The sequence below is a fragment of the Canis lupus genome, chromosome 35 (assembly GCF_011100685.1).
Source record: "Canis lupus familiaris isolate Mischka breed German Shepherd chromosome 35, alternate assembly UU_Cfam_GSD_1.0, whole genome shotgun sequence".
Taxonomy (NCBI): domain Eukaryota; kingdom Metazoa; phylum Chordata; class Mammalia; order Carnivora; family Canidae; genus Canis; species Canis lupus.
Genome location: NC_049256.1, coordinates 21,001,492 through 21,026,409, shown reverse-complemented (window position 1 = coordinate 21,026,409; position 24,918 = coordinate 21,001,492). Strand labels below are relative to the sequence as shown.

Below are 24,918 nucleotides of genomic sequence, written 5' to 3'. Positions count from 1 at the left end.
AAACAATCATAAGAAACAAGTTGAATGTATTTTTTGTACAGGAGTGTTCTTTTTAGATGATTGTCTATAAGCTGATTACAAATATGAGAAGATTGCTATCACTGAACTTCAGGCTCTCAAGTCATAATCAACTCTTGGTTGTCCTAAAGTTGATTGTACAAACCATCGTTCCAAAATATGGTCATCACTGATTTATTTCTTACAATGGCTTGTAATTAACAGAAGAGTCATATGAAAGGACTTTAGGTATCAACAAAAACCTGTGTCTTTCTTTTCTTATCTTTACCATCCTAAACAAAAAATAATTCCACAGAAACATGCTCCATCCTGGAGCCACAGTCTATGCATGTCTAGTACAGACCTAGTCCTGTGGGTCTGATTACATGAAGCTGATATGCATGATAATGAAATTCAGTTCATCACTGTCAGTCAGAACCAAATAAAAAGTCAGGCAGTGTTCTGTGGCAGGCAGGCAAGAGGTCAGATTCAGAAGGCAGAAAATTAGGGTGCATGGAGAGAAGGTTGGCATTTTCTGAAAGAATGATTCAGGCTGAGAGGAATTAGGAGCATTTTTTGTTTGTTTGTTTGTTTTTTGTTTTTTGTTTTTTTTTTGAAAAAAATCATTTGTGGCAGTAAACAGTAATGAAGATCTCACCAGTGATCTCTCCCCTGAGGTACTTCGCTGGGTCCCCTGGACAGGTTCCTGGATAGTGAATTACTGCATCAGCCCCTATCCATGTACATTTTTTATACCTCTGAATACTGTCTTCTTAAGAAATAGCACTTATTTTCTTTTCATGAGATCTTGACAAAACATTCCACTTCTATTTACTCCAAATTAATCACATTTGTTGAATTCTCTAACACTTCCGTTCATGGTAGACAACCAAAGGGCTTAATAGTCCTGGCAAGGCCAAGGTATTATCCACATTGGCAGACTTCCCTCTACACAACTGGGGCTGAACAATTCTTGTTATTTTCACATTCTTCAAAGCTCCAAACATTATCATCCTGTTTTTCCTTCACTTTTTTTAGTGTGAGAGTTGGATTAAGGGAAAGTACTCAGTTTCAAAAGGATTTAAAAAAGAAGGATCCTATCAGAGCATCAGCTTCTTCAAACAGTCCCAAACTCAGAGTTTTCAATGGGTTCAACACACACGCACACACACCCCCCCCCACACACACATACACACACGTTGATAAGCTTATCTTATAGCACTTAGGACAAAAACACAAAAAAAGATAAAGAGGTTACAAGGAAAAAGCCAATCCTTTAACTGCCATGTAGAAACAGTTTGGGAAGAGATAAAATCATGTTGGGGAAGGACAGGGAACAGATGAGGGCAGGGGTCTGGAGGGTCTGGCACTTCTCCTGCTGAGCAGAAAAGGCCTAGGCCTTGCCTGGGGAGCAATCTTGTGACTAGTAAGAAACATAACACCAATAGCGCCAGCAAGAACGAAGGCAGAAATAAGATGCAATGCCCTAAAGTTTTGGCATTTTCAAGGGTCCTTATAAAATGCTCGGGCCTACCAATATTTGTCTATGAGCCTGGAATCAATCAAAAGCCAACTAAGTGACCTCCTGTACAGCAAATTAATATTCTCCACTGTAACACAGAATAACTTTGCAGACATGTAGCTAAGTCTAAGACTTGTAATTACTAAGTCCCAAAGAACGATTTATTGAAGGTCCCAGAGACTCCTGAAAACTCACCTATTAAGTCTTCAAACCTGTCTTGTGCAAATTCCTAATTGGGCTCCCTGACTCTTATGTGCACTGTACCTAGAATGACCTTTCAGAAACAAACACATGATCACTGCTATTCAGTAGCTCCCCACTATACACAGGAGAGTCTAAGGCCACTTCACATGGCTGATAAAGCCATCTTAGTCTAAGCCTGCCTCCAGCCCTGCTCATTCACTGATAATACCACCTTATAGTTGCAGGATGCTCTCCACCCCACCCAAACCAAAAAATTGCAACACACCTTACTGTCCTACATATCATGTATTTTATGCGCATTAAATGATCCATGTTTTCTATATTCCCAGGTCTCTTCACAAGCTGCTGGAAAAAGAAAGCACCTAAACTTTTAAAATATGGTTTGAAAGGTGGCCTTACAAATGATAGAGAATCAAAGATTATTAAGAATTTCAAGGGGCCTTAGAGATTATAAACTCAATTTTCTACTTGTTAAATGAAATGCCTTCTGTATAAAAACTCACACCAGGTAGGAGGTTCTCCACAACCTCTCTGGATTAGAATGTGGATCATTCTTTCCTGCTATTAATGCAGAATCTTCATGGGAGACTATCAAGTGATCTGCTGAAGTCTATATACAACAAAACTATGGTCAGGCTAAAAACTCTATCCAAAATGGAAGTGAAAAGAGAAACGATATGTCCAGAAGAGAAGGATTTAAAAGATTAACTGTATTTGGAGGGATCAAATACAATTAATTGAAGAAGAATCCCAAGATATTCCTTCTTTAAAAAACAAAATCACGAAAAATAAAAAAAGAAGTTAAAATAAAAAGGATCTTGAGTAAGGAAGTGTCCATATAGGTATGTTTGGGAATCAGATTAAAGAATACCAGACAATCTACAGTATAAAGACTCCTGAAATATTTTTACCTCTCCTCCAAAGAAAAAAGCTTAGTTTGAAAATAGGAGACTGTGTAAACAATGTGGCTATCTTATCAAATAAGGCAAAAATGCCAAGATGTAAAAGTGCCTTTCCATTAAGGCAATTTGATGTACTCAAAGAATTTTAGGAATGTCTAGAAAAAGTGACAAAGCCCTTTCTATATGCTGTATTTCTGTTTTGCTTTTTAAAATGAAGTATGTCCTGGGCTCATATGCAGCTGGATTCAGGAGAGTCACTGTATGTCACTGAATAAGTTCTGTATATGATTTAAGAACAATTGCTCATTCAACATCTGTACCAAGTGGTCACCTTGCCTTAGTGTGATTACTTCCAGCAAAAACTCAGTCCCTCACAGGGAAACCTACTCTGGACAGTTCTGGTGAAGCTGCTCTGTCTACCCCAAGGGCAGGCCTCTAGATCTCTCAGGAACACATACCCACACTCCTCAGGGCTGAATCAAGAGGAGTATCATGGATTCATTATCCTTAGGGTAAATATTCTAGAAACTGCAGCTAAATGAGTTATGATTCTTCTTATGCTCACATATATCTGAAGACATGATCTTACTTCTCTAGTTCTAAGATGTGAGACAAGCAAGCAGGTGGATTTAATATCACAATTTAACATTTTATCTTATTTTTTTATTTTATTTTTATTTTTTTAAGATTTTATTTATTTATTCATGAGAGACACAGAGAGAAAGGCGAGACACAGGCAGAGGGAGAAGCGGGCTCCATGCAGGGAGCTTGATGCGGGACTCGATCCCGGTACTCTGGGATCACAACTTGAGCAGAAGGCAGATGCTCAACCTGCTGAGCCACCCAGGCGTCCCGACAATTTAACATTTTAAACCAATATGAACATTCCAACAGTCATGCTTGTCATCTAAAGATTTTTCTTTTCCAAGTCCCAGGCCTCTTAGAGATTTCATCCCAACTTCATTATTTTTCATCAGAATTTCCTTAAAAAGAAACTCTGGAATTGATAGCTAAAGATCCAAAGACTTCTTAAACTTAAGTGATCTTTTTCTAGGTAGGCTAAGAACCTTGGCAACAATTTGAAAATACTCTTAGAGTTACTTAAGATTAATGAAGACTAATGAAGAAAGACTCAATAGAAAAGAAAATATAAATAGGCAAATCTGACCTTTCATCTAAAAGTCTAAGGTCACTCTCGTTTAGCTTAGGTGATCTTACTATCAGATCTCTTCTACGTTAATAATAATCTTGTAGAAGCTAAGAAAAAAGATCAATTTTAGTTTATCTTGCCTAATGTATTTTAATTATATATTTAACAGAGTTATACTTTTTTTTTTCAGCAGGCAAAAAGAGATCGGAAGAACCCCTTCTACCCCCACCTATGCAAATACAAAACCCAACGGGGCTTTATCCATTTGGTGATTTAAATGATTAAGAAATGCATATAATTTAGTTCATTTATCAGAGCTCTACTATAAGACATTAACAACTGGAATTTATTTATATTAATGCCAGTATTCATGTAAAAGTAGCTATGAAAAAAAGGGAATTTATTTTATGTCATTTATGGTGAGGAGATGAGGAGAACACTTTCAGGGCTTAATTTTAGTGAAAATAAAGTATGCCTAAGAAAACAAGAGATTTTCACTAAGGGGCATTCTAAAGCCAGAATTAAAAGCTGTTATTTGAAAACAACCAGATTGTGCTTTCTTTCAATAATGGGTTAGATTCTACCTTTATTTTTGATTTTTTGGCCAGGAAAATGGGAGATAAGTTAGGTTAAGAAAGAATTGCTAGCCATTTGCAGCTGTGTTTTACTTCAGTGAAGTCTGGTTGCTAAGAAGTCACATCAAGTACCTGAGGGAAGTAGACAATTATTAATTTTTTTTTTGCTTTTGGAGCAATTATTAATTTTTGATAAATTTCAGAGAACCATGGAGAGTCAATGCACATTCATGGTTCTGAATGTTATAAAAGTGAACCTCTTCTGGGCGACAGTTTTTACCTGGAGCACAATTACAGAAAGGTAGAGATATGTCATGGATTACCTTGTATTTGCTCCTGAGAAGACGTGGGAAGTACTTAACCCTGACACCTCCAATGTAACTGAAAAGAGGCCCATTCCAGAGGTACCTAATTAAGATGAGGAGTACAGTAGGGTCCCTAATCAAACACAACTGGGGTCCTTATACAGAGACAGTCATGGGAAGACAGCTACACGGGGACACCATGTGACAACGGAGAAGAGACTGGAATTATGTACGCCACAAGTGGAGGAAAGACTACCAGCAACCTGCCCAGAGCGGAGAAGGAAAGACTCTGCCACATGTCCAGAGGGAGCAGGGGGCATGCTTTAGACTTCTAATTTCTAGAACTGTGAGGCAATATATTTCTGTTGTTTTAAAATGAAAGCATAGAAAGACATGGAGCAAACTCAAATGTATGTTACTAAGCGAAATAAGCCAATCTGAAAAGGCTACATATGGTATGATTCCAACTCTCTGACATCCTGGAAAAGACAAAGCTTTAGAGCCAGTAAACATCAGTGGTTGCCTGGTGCTAGGGGAAGGGAGGGATGAACAGGTGGAACACAGAGCAGTGGAACTAGGCTGCATGTTGCTGTAACAGTGGATACACGTAATTACACATTTTTCCAAACCTTTAGAATGTGTATCACCAAGAACAGAATGTAATGTCAGCTATGGAGTTTGGGTGATAATGATGTGTCAATGTAGGTTCATCAGTGTGACAAATGTACTACTCTGGGGCGGGATGGTGATACTGGGCAGGAAGTCTATGGGAAGTCTATGTACTTCCCATGCAAGTTTGCTGTAAACCTAAAACTGCTCTAAAATATAAAGTCTAAAACAGTAAAACAGGCTCTGCTATACCAGAACTGGGTTATTAAAATCTTAAAATGCAAGGAAGATGTTAAGGGGCCATGTTAAAAGATAAAAGACAAGAGGAAAAGAGAAAGCATCTGAAAGTTGGATTTTATGCAGTGAGTCTTGCTTCTGGCTGAGGCAAACTAGCTTGTATCAGGCCAATGATCTTGCCAAGAACAATTAGAAAAGGTGAATAAAATGTATAATATGTTCTATTTCAACATCAAAAACTACCAAGGCAGTGAGGACCCGAGGGACCAAGATCCCCTGAGAGAAGGGAAGTCCATAAGCTTAACATTTGGAGCCACTTTTCCCTTCTACATATTCATTGGTTTGGAAGCAGTGGCTGGGAGGCTGAGGAGCCATGCAAAAGCTAAGAGGCTTAGAGACTGTGCAGAGCCTTCTGCATTCTCATGAGCCTGGGGAGACAAAAATTAGAGTTGAAAAAATGGCCCTGGTAAGCACCAAGAAAGTCACATAAGACCCTGAAGAGGTACACTGGATAGTATGCTGGCTCTGCCTTTTTATCAGCTTACAAGAGCTGATGTTGTGCATCTCTTCCCAATTCCATGTTCACCGATGCCACATTGGTAGCCTGAAACTGGCAAGAGTAGTATTTTTATTATGGAAACTGGCAAATGCTACAAGAAAGAAGCCTTCCCACTGAGAGTCAGTCATTAAATATCAGCACATCACTGGCTGCATTCAATAAGTAAGGGCAAACTGGAAATAAATGAATCCCTAGAAAGGCTAAAAATAGATTCAAAAATCAATCTCAGATCAATTAAAATAATCAACCCTTACCTTAGAGCCTGGCAGAAGCAAAATCAAATCCTCCTGGAGGAAGATACATTACTATCTAGAACCTACTGCTTCACTTTGGTTTTTTAAAGAAACAATGGTCACCACTTAACAAAGATAATCAGGTACATGGAAAGAAAAGACAAATGACCAAAATCAAGGAAAAAAAAAGACAACAGAAATAACCAATATTGGAACTAGATATTAGAGAATTCAGAATGAGCTTTAAGATAACTAATATGTTAAAAAAAATACAAAGGAAAATTTAAGGAATTTCACTAGAACACTAGAATCCATGAAGAAAAAAAAATCAAATTCTACTTCTAGAAGAAGAAATAAATTAACTAAAAATTAGAAATTTCAAAGATGGGTTGGACAGCTAAATAAACACTGATGAAGAGAGGCTTAGTGAATTAGAAGAGCACTTCACAGATAGTACTGCACACCCAAATCACTTGGAGATGCAGACTATGACCAAGAAGGTCTGGGGTGGCACCTGGGAATCTGCCTGTGTGGCAGCCCTGTGAGTGACAGCAGTGCTCCTTCTCCAGGGAACACAGCGTGCTACTGCTGTGGTGAATATCAGGGAACTAAAAAACAGGTAAAGTGAAAAAAATCCAGAAACATAAAGAGAACAAAGAATGAAAAATGTAAGAAAGGACAGCTTAGACACTGGGGAACATAATGAAAATATTTAACATATATAATGGAAATCCCAGAAGAAGGGATGGAGGATGGAACCTCCTTCGGGAATATCTGAAAAGAGAACGGCTGACATTTTCCAAAGTTGATGAAAGAGACTGGGGTGGAGTAAAGAAGCCCCACAAGTTCCAAGCAGGATAAATACAAAGAAAAATATCAGCAGGGGGCTACAGTAGGGAAGGGCTTATATCATAAAGATCTGTTGATGTGGCTTTGGCCTAATGGAATCAATTCTAGGGAAATCTAGGAAAGACTCACAAAGGTTTGAGAAAATTGTGCTACCTTCCATGAGAAAAGGGAAAGATGACTCAGCAGAACCAAGAAACCAAACGGCAGAGCATATATCAAATTAACAGTCCCAGGACTTATTTAGTTGAGGGGCTGAGGGAGTTTGTGGGGCCATTTTGTAATTCTGCTTACCACATAAGGCAATTCTGTCAAACATTTAAGGAAGAAATAATACAAATTCCTTACAAACTCTTCCAAAAAATGTAGAGAAAGAAATACTTTCCAATTGTCATACCCAAATTAAGAAGACATCACAAGAAAACTACAGATAAAAATCCTATATGAACAAAGATGCAAAGATTCTTCACAAAATTTAGCAAATTAACTAAAATAGTATATCAAATTATGATATACTATGATCAAATGAAGTTTGTCCCAGGAATGCAAGGTTGATTTAAACATTTGAAAACATTCAGCATAGTTCACAATATTAACAGATTTAATGCAGAACAAACTATATGATAATTCTGGCAGATGAAGAGAAAGTGATTAAGTTCAATTCTATTCATGAGTAAAACACACACACAGACATGCACAGGCACACATGACCATGCACACGCACACATACACACATGCAGGCATGCTCACACACACAAGCCCACATACAAACTCTGAGTGAATTAGGAATAGAAAGGAACTTCCCTAATCTCAAAACTATAGTCAACTTTTATACTGAAAGGAGAAATTCTGAAGACTATTCCTTTGAGTTTGGGAAGAGATAAATGGTCAACTCTATTCAACAGCATACTGTAAGTCCCAGCCAGTGCAATAGGACAAGAAATAAAAGTTATGAGGACAAGAAAGGGAGAAACAAAACTGCAACTATCAGCAGATGATATAATTGTATACATAGAAAACTCTATAAAGAAAAGTCGAAGGATGCCTGGGTGGCTCAGCAGTTAAGCGTGTCTGCCTTCAGCCCAGGGTGTGATCCTGGAGTACTGGGATCAAGTCCCACATCGGGCTCCCTGCATGGAGCCTGCTTCTCCCTCTGCCTGTGTCTTTGCCCCTCTCTTTCTGTGTCTCTCATGAATAAATAAATAAAATATTTTAAAAAGAATAAAGAAAAATCTATAGAACAATAATTAGAATTACTAAGTGAATTTAGCAAAGTTGACAGGAAAAAGATAGATATATTAAAATCAACCAAAATTTTAAATAGCAATAACAATAAAAAATGAAAATCAGTCATTTCAACAGTACCCAGGGACACACATGCAGGCACAGAACTAATAAATGATATGCAAGGTTTGTATACAGAAAACTTTAAAGCATTACTGAGAGAAATTAGATTAAAATAAAGAAGAGATATATTTCATTCAAAGATGGAGAACTAGGTATTTTTACTTCGTCAATTTCCCTCCAAATGAGCTACAGAATCAATACAATCTCAATCAGAATGCCAGCAAAATGTTTTGCCGTATGTTGACAAATTTAGAAAGGCAAAGGGCCAAGAATACTTAGGACAATGTTCAAGAAAAAAACAGAGTTGAAAGGCATATACTGCAGTGTCAATACTTATTACAAAACCATGGTAATTAATGTTGTGATTTGGTAGAAACAAATAGATAAAAAAAACAATAAAGTTCCAGAATATATGCACATGTAGAGATAGACACCGATTTATGAAAAGGATGACCAGGTGGAGAATGGGGCAAGGATGAGATTCAATAAACGGCACTAACTCAAGTGGATATCCTTGTAGAAAATAAAACTCTTGACCTCTACACCTCAACAAAAATACATTCCATTTGGATTAAAGATCTAAAGGTAAAAGGCAAAATAATAAAATGTCTAGATGAGTACACTGAGAGGTGTATTCATGACGGTGTGGGGAAGGAATCTGAAACAGGATCCAAAAACATCAACATAAAATGAAAAGTACTGATAAATCCTACCATTAAAACTGACAACGTCTGGTCTTCGAAAGAGATCAGTAAGAAAGTAAAAAGATTGGTTACAGAATGGAAGAAGATATTTAAATTACCATGACTAACAAGGGACTTGAATTCTGAATACACAAATAATTCCTATAAATCAGAGGAAAGGGTGTGGGGATGCTGGGACACAGGAAAATAAGCAAACCAAAAGTTAAGTGGGCAGAAGGTCTGAATAGAGACTTCCTGAAAAATTATATCCAAATACCCAATCAACATATAAAAAGTATTCAATGTCATTAGTTACCAGAGAACAATAAAACCACAATTAGATTACAATGCCTTCCCAGCAGAATGGCTAATAACAGAAATATAACAATGCCAAGTGTTGGCAAGAATATGGAGCTGCTAGTATTTTTATATATTGCTGGGGGAAATGTAAATTTACTCAACTATTTGGGAAAACTATTTGGCAATAGAAAGCAGATCCACTGTATTTCCTATGACCTAGAAATTACAGCTAAATGCCCAGCGGAAATGTGTATGTAGATGAGTCAAACAGAAGATATAAACAAGAATGCTGATGGGGGTATCAGTTGCTAATACTGTAATGTTGCAAATACCCAATTCTCTTTTCACATTAGGATGGATAAATGTCGATGAGATGAGTTCTTATACTATATGCTGGCAAACTGAATTTAAATTAAAAAAAAAAAAAAGGATGGATAAATATGCATGCAACAGAATACTACATAGCCATGAAAATGGATGAACTATAGCTACTTGCAAAAACAGACTAATCTCCCATAATATTGTTTAAAAAAAAAAAAAAAAAAGCTTTGGGGCTGGAGAGAGGTGCTCATAGCACAGCTGGTGCCCCAGGACAGCCAATGTCTGACTATTTTAGGACAGATTAGAGGTTACTGTAACCATGCCTGAAATAAATACCCACAATCTCAATAAGCAACAGGTCCAACTCCTGGCAGAGAGATGTACAGATTTTTCAGATGTGAAATCTTAGGACAGCTGTATTATCTTCAAAAGCAGTATAATAATAAACAATGAAGAAAAAGATGAAAAATTATTTCTTGACAAAGTTACATGTTTTATAAACTCAGTAGAAAAATCCACTGCTTGTTAACTGAAGAGTTAAGACTTAAAGCAGGACTGTATGTAAAATATTAATTTTATCGAAAAACATAAACAATAAAAAGAATTACCACAGTTTTTAAAAAGTGCTAAACATTCAGACTCTGATGAATTCTTCCATTTATATCAAGTTTATGAATAGGTCAAAGTTATGTATGGTGTTAAAATAAGAGATAGTGATTTCTGTTGGGGAATGGGAGAGAATTGGATGGGGAGGGCAGGATGGGAAGCTCTGGGTCTGGTAATGTTCTGTTTCTTGATCTGACTCAGGGTACATGCAAGTATTCACTTTAGAGAAACGTATAGCTGTGCATGTTTTCTGTAGGGATGTTGTAGTTCAAAAAATGTTTTTATTTAAGTAAAGTTTAAGAAAAAATGGATGAAATTATAAGAACAAGAGATCAGTAGTTTTCAGGATCTGCAGATGGAGGGAGTAAAGAAATACAAAAAAGTAAAAAGAAAATTTTGGGAAGCTGCTGGAACTGCTCTGTACCTTGACTGTAGTAGCAGTTACACTAGTGTATGCATTCATCAAAATTTGAAGAACTGTAGACCAAGGAAGGTAAATTCTGCTATATGCAATAAAAGCTATTATAATTTAGATATAAAAATAATGAATTAACTTATTTTTATGTTTGTGAAAAGTCAACTGTCCATGGTGTTATAGTCTTCTTTTCATTGATTAAATTAGATATAAAATTAAATAGGCTACCTGTAAAATATTTTCTTACCTTTGTATATACAGAAACTTGCGAAATAAAAATGTAGAAAATTTTGAAAAAACAAAGAATGATATTCACTTCAGTTTTTTTTTTTTTTTAAAGATTTTATTTTATTTACTCATGAGAGATAGAGTGAGAGAGAGAGGCAGAGACACAGGCAGAGGGAGAAGCAGGCTCCATGCAGGGGGCCCGACGTGGGACTCGATCCCGGTTCTCTAGGATCATACCCTGGGCTGCAGGCGGCGCTAAACCACTGTGCCATCGGGGCTGCCCTCACTTCAGTTTTAATGGGGAAAACAGACTTTAAAGTGTATCTCTGTATATACAAATAAAAAATATATTTGTTTTTTTCAACCAAATGTTGAAATAAAAAATCTGTATGTTTTATGTTTGATATTCACATATGGCATAATAGGAAAAAAAAATAAGCTTGAGTTATTCCTTTTAGTATTTATTCATGGAAGCTTTGAGGAAAATTAATATAGGGCATAATGTTTTAGTTATTTGAAACAAAACAAAATTTTCAGTTAAAAACATATGACTTCCTCTTAAAGCTTATTAACATTTTTCCATCTTTAGCCAATGAATCTAGCAACTAAATTACTCTGAGAACATTAATTGCTGAGGCATTCTGGAAAACAAGTTACCTTTACTGGATCTCAAACTTTTTTACATTCATTTTAAATTATCTTATTCTAGGGTACCTGGGTGGCTCAGTCGGTCTAAGTGTCTGCCCTTGGGTGGGTCATGATCTCAGGGTTCTGGGATGGAGCCTCACATGGGGCTCCCTGCTTAGCGGGAGTCTGCTTCTCCTTCTCTCTCTGCCCCTCCCCCTGCTTGTGTTCTTTCTCTCTAATAAATTAATAAAACTCTTTTTTTTTTTAAAAAAAAAAAACTATCTTATTTTAATACATTTCTGAACCTGTAAGGATGAAATTAAGTTGAGGTTCATTTGTGTGAAAGTAACACAAATCTGAAATAGACAGATGGCAAGCATCAAATCTATTCCATGGAAAAGGAAGGAAAACATAGGGCCCCCAGTGAGCAACAAATTAAGAAAATCAGGGTAAACATGAAGCTTCTTTTGCTCACAGATATTTAAAGGTTGTCTTCTTTTCAAATATCCAAGGATTTCTCTTATAAACACAGGTAATACCAGATTATTATTCCCCGCCCCAGTGTCATCTGAACCTCTCTCTTCAAAAGAAAAAGAAAAAAAAAAAAAAAAAAAAAAGGTGATATTTTAGTTTCCTACAGTCATTTAAATCCTCCAAGGTTCCCCCGCCCCTGACCCCATCTTGAAAAACTCCCCATATTTTTTAACTTGGAAGTTATACTACGAACTAGTTGTGTTAAGGCAGACAACAAACAGAGCTGCATTTTTATAGATACTGGCTGGTAAATTGAATACTTTGTGAGAGAAATATCTTACCACTTGTGCTGGAACTTGTACCATTTTTGCTGCAGGAGTTCCTGGTCTGGGATAAAACTGGTTAATAAAGAGGCTTGGAAATTTGTAGTCTTCCACAAGTTTCACTGTTTCTTGAAAATCTTGATCTGTTTCTCCAGGAAAACCACAGATAATATCTGTAGCAAGGGTTATTCCGGGAACTCTAGAAAATAACATGACAAAAATGTAAAAAGCTGAATACAATCCACAATTATTCTATTCCTTTGACATTTTAAATGCCATTATTCCTCTTAAAACTAAATTTTATTTTTTAGGAAAGGGGCATTTGCAAAGAGTTTTAGAGTCTTAAATACTAAGTTTCTGAGTAACAGTGGCCCCTGTCATCCTCAAGGGACACTCATTTTTAATTCTTTTTAATGTTCTTTTTTCCTATATTTTAAAACAGATGCTTATTCTATTTCTGGATTTACTGATTTTTAGGCAGTATTTAGTAACTTCTCTACTACGGTAAATGAGGATTCAATCCATTAAACTATCCTATCCCTCCCCTCTCAATGTAATCACTGCAGAGTTTAAAATCAATCAATCACATTTCCATTAGTATAACTACAAAGATACTGTTCACTGTGGCGCCAACTGGTATATGCTACTATCATGTTTTCTTTTGCTACAATGTTTAATTTTTCCTAGAATTAATAACAGTCTCTCTTAAAATATTCTTGCTTCATAGTCTAGGTACCTGTGTTCATGTTTTCCACAAGCTCCATCAGATTGATCAAAAATGAATACTATTTTCTAAACACTCAATGGACTATACATAATTCACTGATTCTATTTTTTAATTCTGGAAATGCCACTCCTACTTTCTTTGTGTGTTGAACCAGTCATAATGTCACCCTTGAATGTTGCTCTTCAGTCGCCTTTTTCCCCACATTTCCCTTCTTCCTGAATCCTAAGTATTCTTACATCTCAATTACCCTTTTCTCCTTAATTTTGTAGGAGCATTCTTTCAGAAGCTTCACCAAAAGGCATGCCAGGGAAATTTTGTTGTTATCGTCTTAGCATATCTGAACATGTCTTAATCCACACCACTGACTGATAGTGAAAAATATTATCATCAGAATTTTTTTTTTTTCAAGCTGGCAAGGTTGTGGATGAGACGTCCTGATTCACTTTGATACAAGCTTCTTTATGTGTGCCCCCACTCTCTTTTTGAAAGCTTTTAGGATATTCATTTTATTCTCAATGTTTTAATTTTTTAAAAAAGATTTTATTTATTTGACAAAGAGAGAGCACAAGCAGGGGGAGTGGCAGGCAGAGGGAGAGGGAGACGCAGGCTCCCCGCTGAGCAGGGAGCCTGATGCTGGATTCGATCCCAGGACCCTGGGATCTTGACCTGACCCAAAGGCAGATGCTTAACTGACTGAGCGACCCAGGTGCACCTTCTTCAGGTTTCTAAATTTCATGATAATAGGCCTTGTAAATCTTTGATGAGGCATGTAAATCTTTGTACAGGGGCACAATCCAGACACTCACAGTCTTTAGGTCTAGCAAATTTTCTTATGTTGCCATTTACTCATTTGTTTTAGAGATGCAATATCTTTCCTCATCTTTCTAAAGATACTAATTAAAGTTTTTCACAAGTTTTCCTCTGCTCACTGTAAGTGTGACTACTTTCTCCAGGTCCCTCTCATTCATGGCTGAGACTTGCCATCAGTTAACATTGACTCTGCCCTTTAATATTAAAGAATAAATCACCGAAAGCTTCTCATCACATGTCGTTGGGTAACAGGCTACCCTTGTTTTTGATAAAACCACATGTTACCCTCTTGGATGTACTTTCTCTGTGGCCCTTGGAGTTCTTCCATAAGGATATTTTACCCTGTACTAACGATGCAATAATAACAAAATAACACAAACAGTATTCACAACTACAATAGACTTCTCAATCCATAAACAACAGGAAAAATAGCCTCAAATATCACAATCTATAGATACCTAACCATATCAAAGTTTTCTATCCCTTAAATGTAGTTCTATATGGATGAACAGAACAAAACAATTTTTCTCATTTAAATATATTAGATTTTGGGAGCATAAGAGAGAACAAAGAATGTGACAAAGGAAAGTCGAATTGTTGGCTGCCTAATACAAATGGCATCATCAAAACAACAGCTTTCTACACCTTGTTTGGATAACACTTTAATGCCTGTGTGAGAGGAGAATGACATTTATATTTGAAAATATTTCTGTCCTGATTTCCACTTAGTCTCATCTAGCTATTAATTTGGCTGACCTTGAATTAGTGAGATAAGTTCCAAAGGCTGGAACTTTTCTTTGTGATGGTAAATTAAAAAAAAGCAGTAATATGCATAAAAGAAAAATGAAACCATATTTGAAAAAAAAAATTTTATTGTGATGCAAAAACATTTTCTCCTTCAAGGGTGATTACCAAGATTACATTTTAAAGTCATAAGAGACATGTTTACACAGTAAGCTCTAGATAAAAAGACCATTTTCTAGACTCACTAAAAGCTTGTAGAATAGAAAAAGTATGTCAATAATTTTAATTAGCAAATGTTTACACTTGACTTATAAATCCTTTTGAACAAAAGAAATCCACAACTAAACTCTAAGTAATAGATCATAGCAGAAATGACAGAGAAGAGTCCATCTCCCCTAGGAAATAAAAAAAAAAAATCTTAGAAACTGCCTGTGAAATATTATAGAAACCAAGACAATTGGCTATTGTCCTACGCTATGAATTGCAATGAACCTGGCACTAGATCATGGGGTATTCCCAAAGGAAAGTACCTTACTGATTCTCCCTCCCCCCAATCCTCCTTGATCCATGATAGCTGAGCTCAGTATTATGCAACACCTGCTTACTTTGGCATTAAGATCGCCAGTGAGAAAAGACAAACCTTTACAAAAGTCACCTTAAATGTTTAAGAAGGGCATGTTCAATTTGTGAATATATTTGATAATCTACACAAAAAGCTTACAGATAACAAAGGAGAGAATTAGGTAAACTATGAATTTGTGAAAGACCTATGTTGGCTAGTATTTAAAAGTAAAAGCAATTTACCCTTGGTGTCCAAAATTTGGTGTCAAAGTATGTAAGAATATAAATTGATTGCCTATAAAATGTTTTCAAAGTAAAGACTACACTTTAATGTTAGAAGAGGCTCATCTATACATTAATTTTATATATGCAAATGATGCTTCTTAAAAACAATTTGGCTCCTTAGATGAACCAACTAAAAAGACTCCTATTTACACTGTTAATTTCCCTAAGTAAATAATTCTCTTCAGTTCATAAGAAAATCAAGAAAGTCTGAAGTGGACCTAATTCTAAATTAATTGCATATGATTTAAGTGGCTAGGAGGAAATTATAAGGAGTGTAAAATAGAACATTAATCCTAATATTTAATATGTTAATTGTAAATGCTGTTTTTGAGAAGCAATGCATTTTCAAAATACTAATTTTTTTAAATGATCATTTCTGCACATGTACTGAAGCCGTGAGTCTAATGAATATAATTATCAGGTATTCTATATTTTTAAAATTTAAAAGATCTATATTTATGTTTTCATAGCAGTATTGGAGAATAATTCTGAAAGAAGATGAAAATGAAAATGTTCAATTAGCTTAAATAACACATACATTCTGACCCAATATTTTTTCTGACGTATACAAGCTTTTTACTAGCAAAATGGGTTCATTAAGTAACTTGGGAATAGAATTAATGAGAAAGATTCCAATTATGCATCTGCCTTGGCAGAAGCAGTGCTATGATCAGTTATGCAAATCTATCAGTAGGATATCAGATCTCTTTGCTGGCCCTAGGCTAGAATTTAAGAGAGCCTCAAACATTTAAAGACTTTATTATTTACTATGAATAAAAAAATAAACACATACACACATCATATTTGAAATACTACTTAAAATGTACTTTAATCTTCTCAAGATTTTTACTTGCAATTTGGTGTTCTACTGGCAAAAAATGAGAAAACGATTCTATTCTTGCTTTAGAACAATAAATGAATTTCAAATCCACACGTAAAAAAAATTAATACTAATATACATGCTATTTATCTCAAAAGAAAGAAATAAAAACAATCAGAAAAAGAATCAGATACATTAAAATTATTAACCATAAATGCATGATTAAAAGAAACTTTTTTTAAAGTTCTGAATGAAAGTAAAAACATCTAAGTCTATGGGACACAGCTTAAATAAGTGCTTAGAAAGAAATTAATGGATTTAAATGTCTGTGCTAAAAAGAGGTAAACTCAATGATTTCAAGCTTTCACCTCAAGAAGCTAAAAAAGAAGCAAATCCAAAAAATAAAAAAATAAAAAAATAAAAATAAATAAAAAAGAAGCAAATCCAAAGTAGAACAAAAAATAAATTACTAAATAAAGGTTTAAAAATAAATCAATGAAAAAGAAAATAAAGAAAAAAATCAATAAAAGATGTCTTTTTGACATATAAACAATAAAATTACTAAACTATTAACTAGACTGAGAAGAAAAAATAAGTCACAAATGACCAACTTTAGGCATGAGGGAGGAGGCTGTACTACAGATGTTATCAATATTAAAAAAAATACTAAGGGTATATTTATTATAATTTTATGTCGATAAATTAAAATTTTAAGCTAAAATGAGCAGATTCTTTAAAAGACATAAATTACAAAAACTGACTCAAGAAGAAGCAGAAAATCAAATAGTCTTTTATCTATTGCAAAAATTGAACTTGTAATTAAAAATCTTGCCACTAAAAAAAAAAAAAAAAAAAACAATAGAAAACAACTTAGGCTCAGATGGCTCCACTAGTGAATTATATCAAACATTAAAGAAAGAATAAAACCAATTCTATAGAAATTGTTCAAAGATAGATGAAAAAAGAGCTCATTGTGTAAGCCCAGCAGTAGACAAAATACAAACCAGAGAAAAAGATCAGAAATAAACTCCAGACTGAGATTTTTTTAAAGATTTTATTTATTTGTTAGAGAGAAAGAGCGAGAGAGTGAGCATTCATGCACTCAAGCAGGGTGAGGAGCAGAGGGGAAGGGAGATTATCTCCAGCAGACTCTGCACTGAGCACAGAGCCCAACTCGGGGCTTGATCCCACCACCCCAAGATCATGAAACCAAGTGTCAGATGCTCAACCGACTGAGCCACAGGCACCTCTAGACCAATATCTTTTATGAACACAGAGGCACTTAATAAAATATTAGAAAACAAGCCGAGAAACATATAAAAAGGATTATTTTCATGATCAAGTTTTAATTCCAGGAATTCAAGGTTGGTTTGACATACAAATTAGTTAATGCAATAAGCCATATTAAAAGGATAGAAGATGACCCTATGGTCATCTCAATAGATGCAGAAAACTCAGCTGACAAATCCAACACTCATTCATGATAAAAACTCTCAGTAAAAAAGTAATAGAGAAAAACTATCTTAACCCAAGAAAGAGTTTACAGCTATTATTATGTTTATTGGTGAAAGACTGAATGCTTTTTCACTTAGATTAGTAACAAGACAAGGGTGTCTGTTCTTACTTCTACAACTCAATATATTACAGAGGATCTAGTCATGCAAGAAAGACACGAAGAAGAAATTACAGGCATACAGGTTGGAAAAGTACAAGTAAACTAATTTTTGCAGGTCACATGATTTTGTCTATGGAAGCTCCAAGAAATCTAATGAACCTACCATTATAAGTGAGTCTAGCAGAGCTAAAGATTAATATATAAAAATCAACTGTACTTTTTATATTAGTAATGAACAATTAGAAAATGAAAAGAAGGAAACAATTTCATTCACAATAGCATAAAAAATACTTAGAATGAATTTGGAAAATGGAAGACCTATACTCTAGAAACAAAGAACTGAAATCTAGGGGTGCCTGGGTGGCTCAGTTGGTTAAGTATCTGCCTTCAGCTCAGGTCATAATTTTAGGGTCCTGGGATCAAGCCCAACACTGGCCTCTCTGCTTGGTGGAGAGTCTGCTTCTTTCTCTCCCACTGCCCTTTGCCAAACCCAATCCCTGCTAATGCTTGCACTCTTGTGTGTGCTCTCTGTCCCTCTCTCATAAATAAATAAATAAAATCTTTAAAATAAGTAAATAAATACCTAAATAGATGAAACAATATACATATTTTCACAGATTGGAGGATTTTTTGCTGTTAAGATTGCATGTGTCCTCAGATTGATACATAGATTCATTGCAACTGCTATCAACATATCAGCATATTTTTCTGTAGACATTGATAAGCTGATTCTAAAATATATATGGAAACACAAAGAACTTAGAGTGGTCAAAGCAATTTTCTTTTTAATTGCCCCACAAGGGGAATTTTCCTGATGGCACTAGTTTATTTCCCTCTTAAAATGACCAACTGCAATTAAATAAAGTGAACATAACCTCAAGATTTTATTGTCTTCATAACAAAATATGAAGCTTAGAACTGGATCACTTAGCCCATTCCCTTCTTATCTTCTCCTGGTTCAAAATGCTTGGATCTCTAACAGTTGGGCTCAGCACATTCAAGCCTCAGCACAATCTCCTTTGTAGTTTTAGCCTTTTTTTCTGGAAAATTGGCTTAGTCTGCCCACCACAGCCACTGTGCTTCCTGTCATAATGCTGCTTTCCCTGGGCATAAAGAGAATCTTTGCCTTTCTTGTACTGTGTTACTTTGTGGCATTGATGCTTGCCACATTTCTTGCAGAAATTCTGGCAGGTTTTAGGAACGTTCACCATGTTTGCAAGAGCACAGTCGGCACAGAAAGCACAATTTTGATAAAGAACAAAGTTGGTAGAATGGATGAATCTGGCTTAAAGACAGTAATCACAACAGTGTGGTATTAGTATAAGGACAGATCAGTGGAATGGAACAATACAGAGAGTCAAAAAATATACCCATATTTTTATGGTTACTTAATTTTCTTTTCTTTTTTAAGTTTTTATTTATTTATTTGAGAGAGAGGTAGTGAGAGAGCACTAGTGGGAAGAGTGGAGAGAGAGAAGAAGACCCCTTGCTGAGCAGGGAGCCTGATGCGGAGCTCAATCCCAGGATCATGACCTGAGCGAAAGGCAAATGCAAACCAAATATCGATAAAAATATTTGTATCCAGAATATATCAAGAACTCTTATGGCTCACAAATAAGAAGACAAACATGGACAATGGGCAAAGGATTTTAACCAACACTTCACTCCAGAAGATATATGAATAGCTAATAGGTGCATCAAAAGTTGGCTCAACATCACGAATAATCAGGGTAATGCAAGTTAAAACCATGTGCCATGAAACACATCCAAGAGTATGGCTACACTGAAAAAAGACTGAAAAATAAGACATTGATGGGCATCTAGAGAAACTAAAATCCTTATGCATTGTAGGTGGGAATTCAAAACACTGCAGTCACTTTGGAAAATAGTGTGGCAGTTTCTTAAAACCTTAAACATAGGGGTGCCTGGTTGGCTCAGATGGTTAAGCATCTGCCTTCAGCTCAGGTCACGATCTCAGGTTCTGGGATCCAGCCCTACCTCTGGCTCCCTGGTCCCAAGGGAGTCTGCCTCTCCCTCCTACTAATGTTCTTCTCTCTCAAATGAATAGAAGATAAAATCTAAAAGAAAAAAAAAAGTTAAACATACTCTCACTATAACTAAGAAAGTTTACTTCTTAGTTATCTACCCAAGAAAAATTAAAACATATGTCCACACAAAGATTTCTATGTGGATTTTTATTTCGGCATTTCTCATAATAGTTCTAAACTGGAAATAGTCCAAATGTCTGTCAACTGGTAAATGGATCAACAAAATGTGGCATATCCATACAATGAAAATTTACCTACAAAGGGAAGAGAACCAGCTATATGTGCACCACACAGATGAAGCTTGAAAAACATTCTTTTTTTTTTTTTAAGATTTTATTTATTCATGAGAGACACAGAAAGGCAGAGACACAGGCAGAAGGAGAAGCAGGCTCCCTGCAAGAAGCCCTATGTGGGACTCGATCCCAGATCCCTAGATCATGCCCTGAGCCAAAACAGAAGCTGAACTGCTAAGCCACCCAGGCATCCCTGAAAAATATTCTTAATAAAAGAAGGAAGTCACAAAGGACCATTTATTGTCTGATTCTATTTATATGAAATTTCTATTAGAAGCAAAACTACAGGAACAGAAAACAGATCAGTGGTTGCTTGGGTCTCTGGGTGGAAACACGATGGGACTTCAAATAGGCAGTTAGAAATTTTTTCTCATAACTGATTGCATCGTGATGATGGCTGCACTAATTATTAATTTAAAAGAATCTTCAAAGTATATACTTACGTTGAGTGCATATGCATGGTATCTAAAGTATATCCATAATAAACCTGTTAAAAGTGGGGGAAAAATATACTATTTTGTGTCCCAGCTATCAACACTTAACATCATGGAATCATTCTGCTCATCTTGAGGGAGGAAATTTAAGGAGAAACATGACGTCTTCAAGTAAATTTGAGAAAATCGAGAACAATCTCAGCAGCTTTAAAATTATCATCATGCTTTTACGAAAACCAATTCTTTTTTTTTTTAAGATCTATTTTAGAGAGAGAGAGAGTGTGTGTGTGTGTATGTGTGTGTGTGTGTGTGTGTGCTTGAATGGGGGGCATAGAGGGAGAAGGAGAGAGAATCTTAAGCTAACTCTGCACTCAGTGTGGAGCCCAGTGCAGGGCTCAATCCCACAACCCTGAGATCGCAACCTGAGGTGAAATCAAGAGTCAGATGCTTAACCACTGAGCCACTCAGGTGCCCCATGAAAAACAATTCTAAGTGATCTGAGTGAAAAGAGAAAAAACACGTGATCATTAGGATGAGGGTGAAAAGCCATAATGAGTCGCTAAGACAAAGACTAGTGAGGTGATGGCTCATCCCTCATCTTTAACATGGATATCTGGGAGAAAAATCTCCCCTTGCATATATATATCTAAGAGGCTCTGTTACCACCGAGTTGCATACTCCAGGGCAAATTACTTTACCTTAGTATGCTTTGGTTTCCTATTCTCTAAAACCGAGCTAGTAAAAGTCAGTACTGCTCTGGCCAACAACTGCCACACAGGGCCTGGTATGTTTTAGCAATTACTAGCATAACCCTGTCAAAGAAATAATAACTGCCATCTCTTATACTAAGTGCCAGGTAATGTGTTAGCAACTTGCATGTTCCTTAGTACAACTTCCCAATATGGTAGACTCTATTTTAATATGAGACCCAGAGAAAGTACCATCAGGGAAATAAGATTGAGAAGAAAATTGCCCATATTTGCAGAATGACTAAATGATAAGGCAGTCTTATTTCTATCCATATTACTGAAGTCATGGATCTGAGGTACTATAAGCACTGGTGGATCATAAGTTTTCCTTAAAAATATTCAGAAATAATAATATTTGCAAAGCAATTTACTACAGTAAGTAAAACTTGCCTGTATCTTCAGAATTACATTTTAAAGAGAGGGTAATTGTGGTCTCAAAAGGTTAAATGTTTTGTCAAAGGTCACCAAGCTGTTGCTGGAGGGATCATAATTCAAACCCAAACCTTTCCACCTGGCTGGCACTCTTTCCATCACTCTTCTCTGGTGAACAGAGAGGCATTTAAAACCTAAAGGGTTATATGCTAAATTTATTCTTCATAAAGACATCTTGTTTTTTATCATTATCATCACTCATCAAGAAACAGGTAGATGAAATTATTCCTATTTCCAGATGGCTTAGAGGGAAGCAGCAGCAATAGTATTAGCAGAAAGAAACTAGAATTTAAATCCAGACAGATTTGAGCTCCTAGTTCCTAGCTAAATTATCACAAGTTATGTTACTATTCAGAGCCTCAGGTCACAGTTTTCTACATAATGGGGATAACAACACATCCCTTCCTGGATTGTTGTGAGACAGAGTGAAGTAATGAATACAGAGCACTTACGACAGTAGCTGACACATAGTAGATGCTTAATAGATGTCAACTTGCTTTTGTGTTCCTTTTTTTTTTTTTTTAAGATTTCATTTATTTATTCATGAGAGACAGAGAGAGAGAGAGAGAGAGGGGGGCAGAGACACAGGCAGAGGGAGAAGCAGGCTCCATGCAGGGAGCCTGATGTGGGACTCCAGAATCATGCCCTGGGCAGAAGGCAGGAGCTTAACTGCTGAGCCATCCAGGGATCCCCTGTGTTCCTTTTTTTTTTTTTTTTTTTTAAATTTACTTAATTATTTGACCCAGAGAGAGAGAGACACACACACACAGAAAAAAATAAATGGGGGGAGGGGCAGAGAGAGAAGCAGACTCCCTGCGGAGCTGGGAGCCCAGCATGGGGCTCGATCCCAGGATCCTGGGATCATGACCTGAGCTGAAGGCAGATGATTCACCAATTGAGCCACCCAGGCGCCCCTGCTTTTGTGTTCCTTAAGGAACTAGTAGAAGTGAGGAACACCACCACATCATATACCTTAAACCTATACTCCTTCACCTTCTACTACCCCTATGGCCCATATTCCCGCTCATATTTCTTTTGTGTTTTGTGCCATGTATATATACTAGTAGAAAATTATATAAAGAGTATATGATCAGCATATAAGAGACAAATAGAGTTTACATGACACAATCCATTTGATATTTTTTATCACAGAAAAGAATAGGAAGACACCAACATTTGGTGAGCTGATTTATGTGTAAAGTATAAAAAAATCCCCAAATGCTCTAGATATGAATAATATCCTGCCTATAGTGCTACCTGAAAAAATTCCTAAAATATCTAATGAGGGAATTATACTAGTATTAGTTTGCTTCTGGAATTTTAATCATGTTAAAACTGCACAAATGAAAACTGGTTAATACTAGTTGAAACCTTAAAATTAAATATAAATAAATAAAGTAAAAATAGCTCAGGTAAGTTTTTACTTAATAATTGGCTTAATTAACAGTTCTGTATATAATTTTCTGTTTGGTGAAATCTGCTCAAATGAATACTTATCTATCTGTGCATCCATTTGTCTAACTGTCCATCCATCTCTCCATCCATCCAGCTACTCATCTATCCATTTATTGCTCTCTCTATGGTACTCACCATTTAAGTACCTAGAATCACTGTCCTACTATAAACTCAAAAAAGGGTGGTGTGTATGCATTTCAGGTAGGCATGCTTATAAGGAATAAGAGCTAAAGAAACAAAATAAAGAAGTGCCAATGCCAGTACAGTCCTCTCTTTATGTCATTCTAGGATTTCTTTTCTTGGAGTCTGTGGACTCCTTAAAATTGCATGCATATATTTCAGGGGGAAGGGACTACAGATTTCTTCTGATTTTTTAAAAATATTTTATTTATTTATTCATGAGAGACACATAGAGAGAGGCAGAAACATAGGCAGAGAGAGAAGATGGCTCCCTGTGGGGAGTCTGATGCGGCACTTGATCTTAGGACTCCGGGATCATGACCTGAGCTGAAGGCAGATGCTCAACTGCTGGGACACCTGGGCATCCCTGATTCTTTTTTTTTTTTTTTTTTTTTAAGATTTTGTTTATTTATTTGACAGAGAGAGGGAGGTGGAGGGAGAAAGAGAGCGCACACAAGCAAAGGGAGCAAGAAGGGAGAAGCAGTCTCCCTGGTGAGCAGGGAGCCCAAAGCAGGACTTGATCCCAGGACCCCAAGATCATGACCTGAGCTGAAGACATATACTTAACTGACTAAGCCACCCATGCAACCCAAGATTTCTTCTGATTCTTTTTTTTTTTTTTAAGATTTTATTTATTTATTCATGATAGACACAGAGAGGGTGGGGTAGGGGCAGAGACACAGGCAGAGGGAGGAGCAGGCTCCATGCCAGGAGCCTGATGTGGGACTCGATCCCGGGACTCCAGGATCACACCCTGGGCCAAAGACAGGCGCTAAACTGCTGAGCCACCCAGGGATCTCTCTTCTGATTCTTAAAGCCTTCTGTGACCCAAATAAGATTAGGAGATATATTCTGCGAATGTTTCTTGATCAACCAAAAAATATTAGGAAAAAAAGATAATAGGTAACTTGACCTAATGACAGAGGGTATTAGGCTTTTTTTTTTTTTTTTCATCCAGACAGAAAAGGTTCCTTTGACAAATCTGAGTGAAATCATCATCTCTGCAGTGGTAGATTTAGTATAATCAGAAGCTGAGTTACATATTGCTGTTTTATTCATTTATTTTGTTTGCAAATAAAAAATGGTCAGAAGGCTGTAAATTTCATAAAGTTTAACCTAATAGAAAGTCAGTGACATCAAATGGGTCCTAGTCTGTCAGTTATTATACTACTTTGGACATGATGAAAATTGGTGTTACCCCACCATCTCTTAGCCTCAGACTCATATATTCTTAATGGTATTACTGGTGCTAAAAGTCCAAAAAGTACATTTGGCTCTTTTGGCAGTTGGCCTCCTGTCAGG

The 24,918-nt window shown here is 36.2% G+C and overlaps 1 protein-coding gene across 1 annotated transcript in view; it reads right to left on the bottom strand.

Annotated features, from left to right (window-relative positions):
- Positions 1 to 24,918, bottom strand: part of CDKAL1 (CDK5 regulatory subunit associated protein 1 like 1) — a 635,724-nt gene that overhangs the window by 144,661 nt on the left and 466,145 nt on the right. The window contains 1 exon segment of the mRNA NM_001284447.1: positions 12,482 to 12,662. Within this exon segment, the coding sequence (NP_001271376.1) occupies positions 12,482 to 12,662 (181 nt within the window).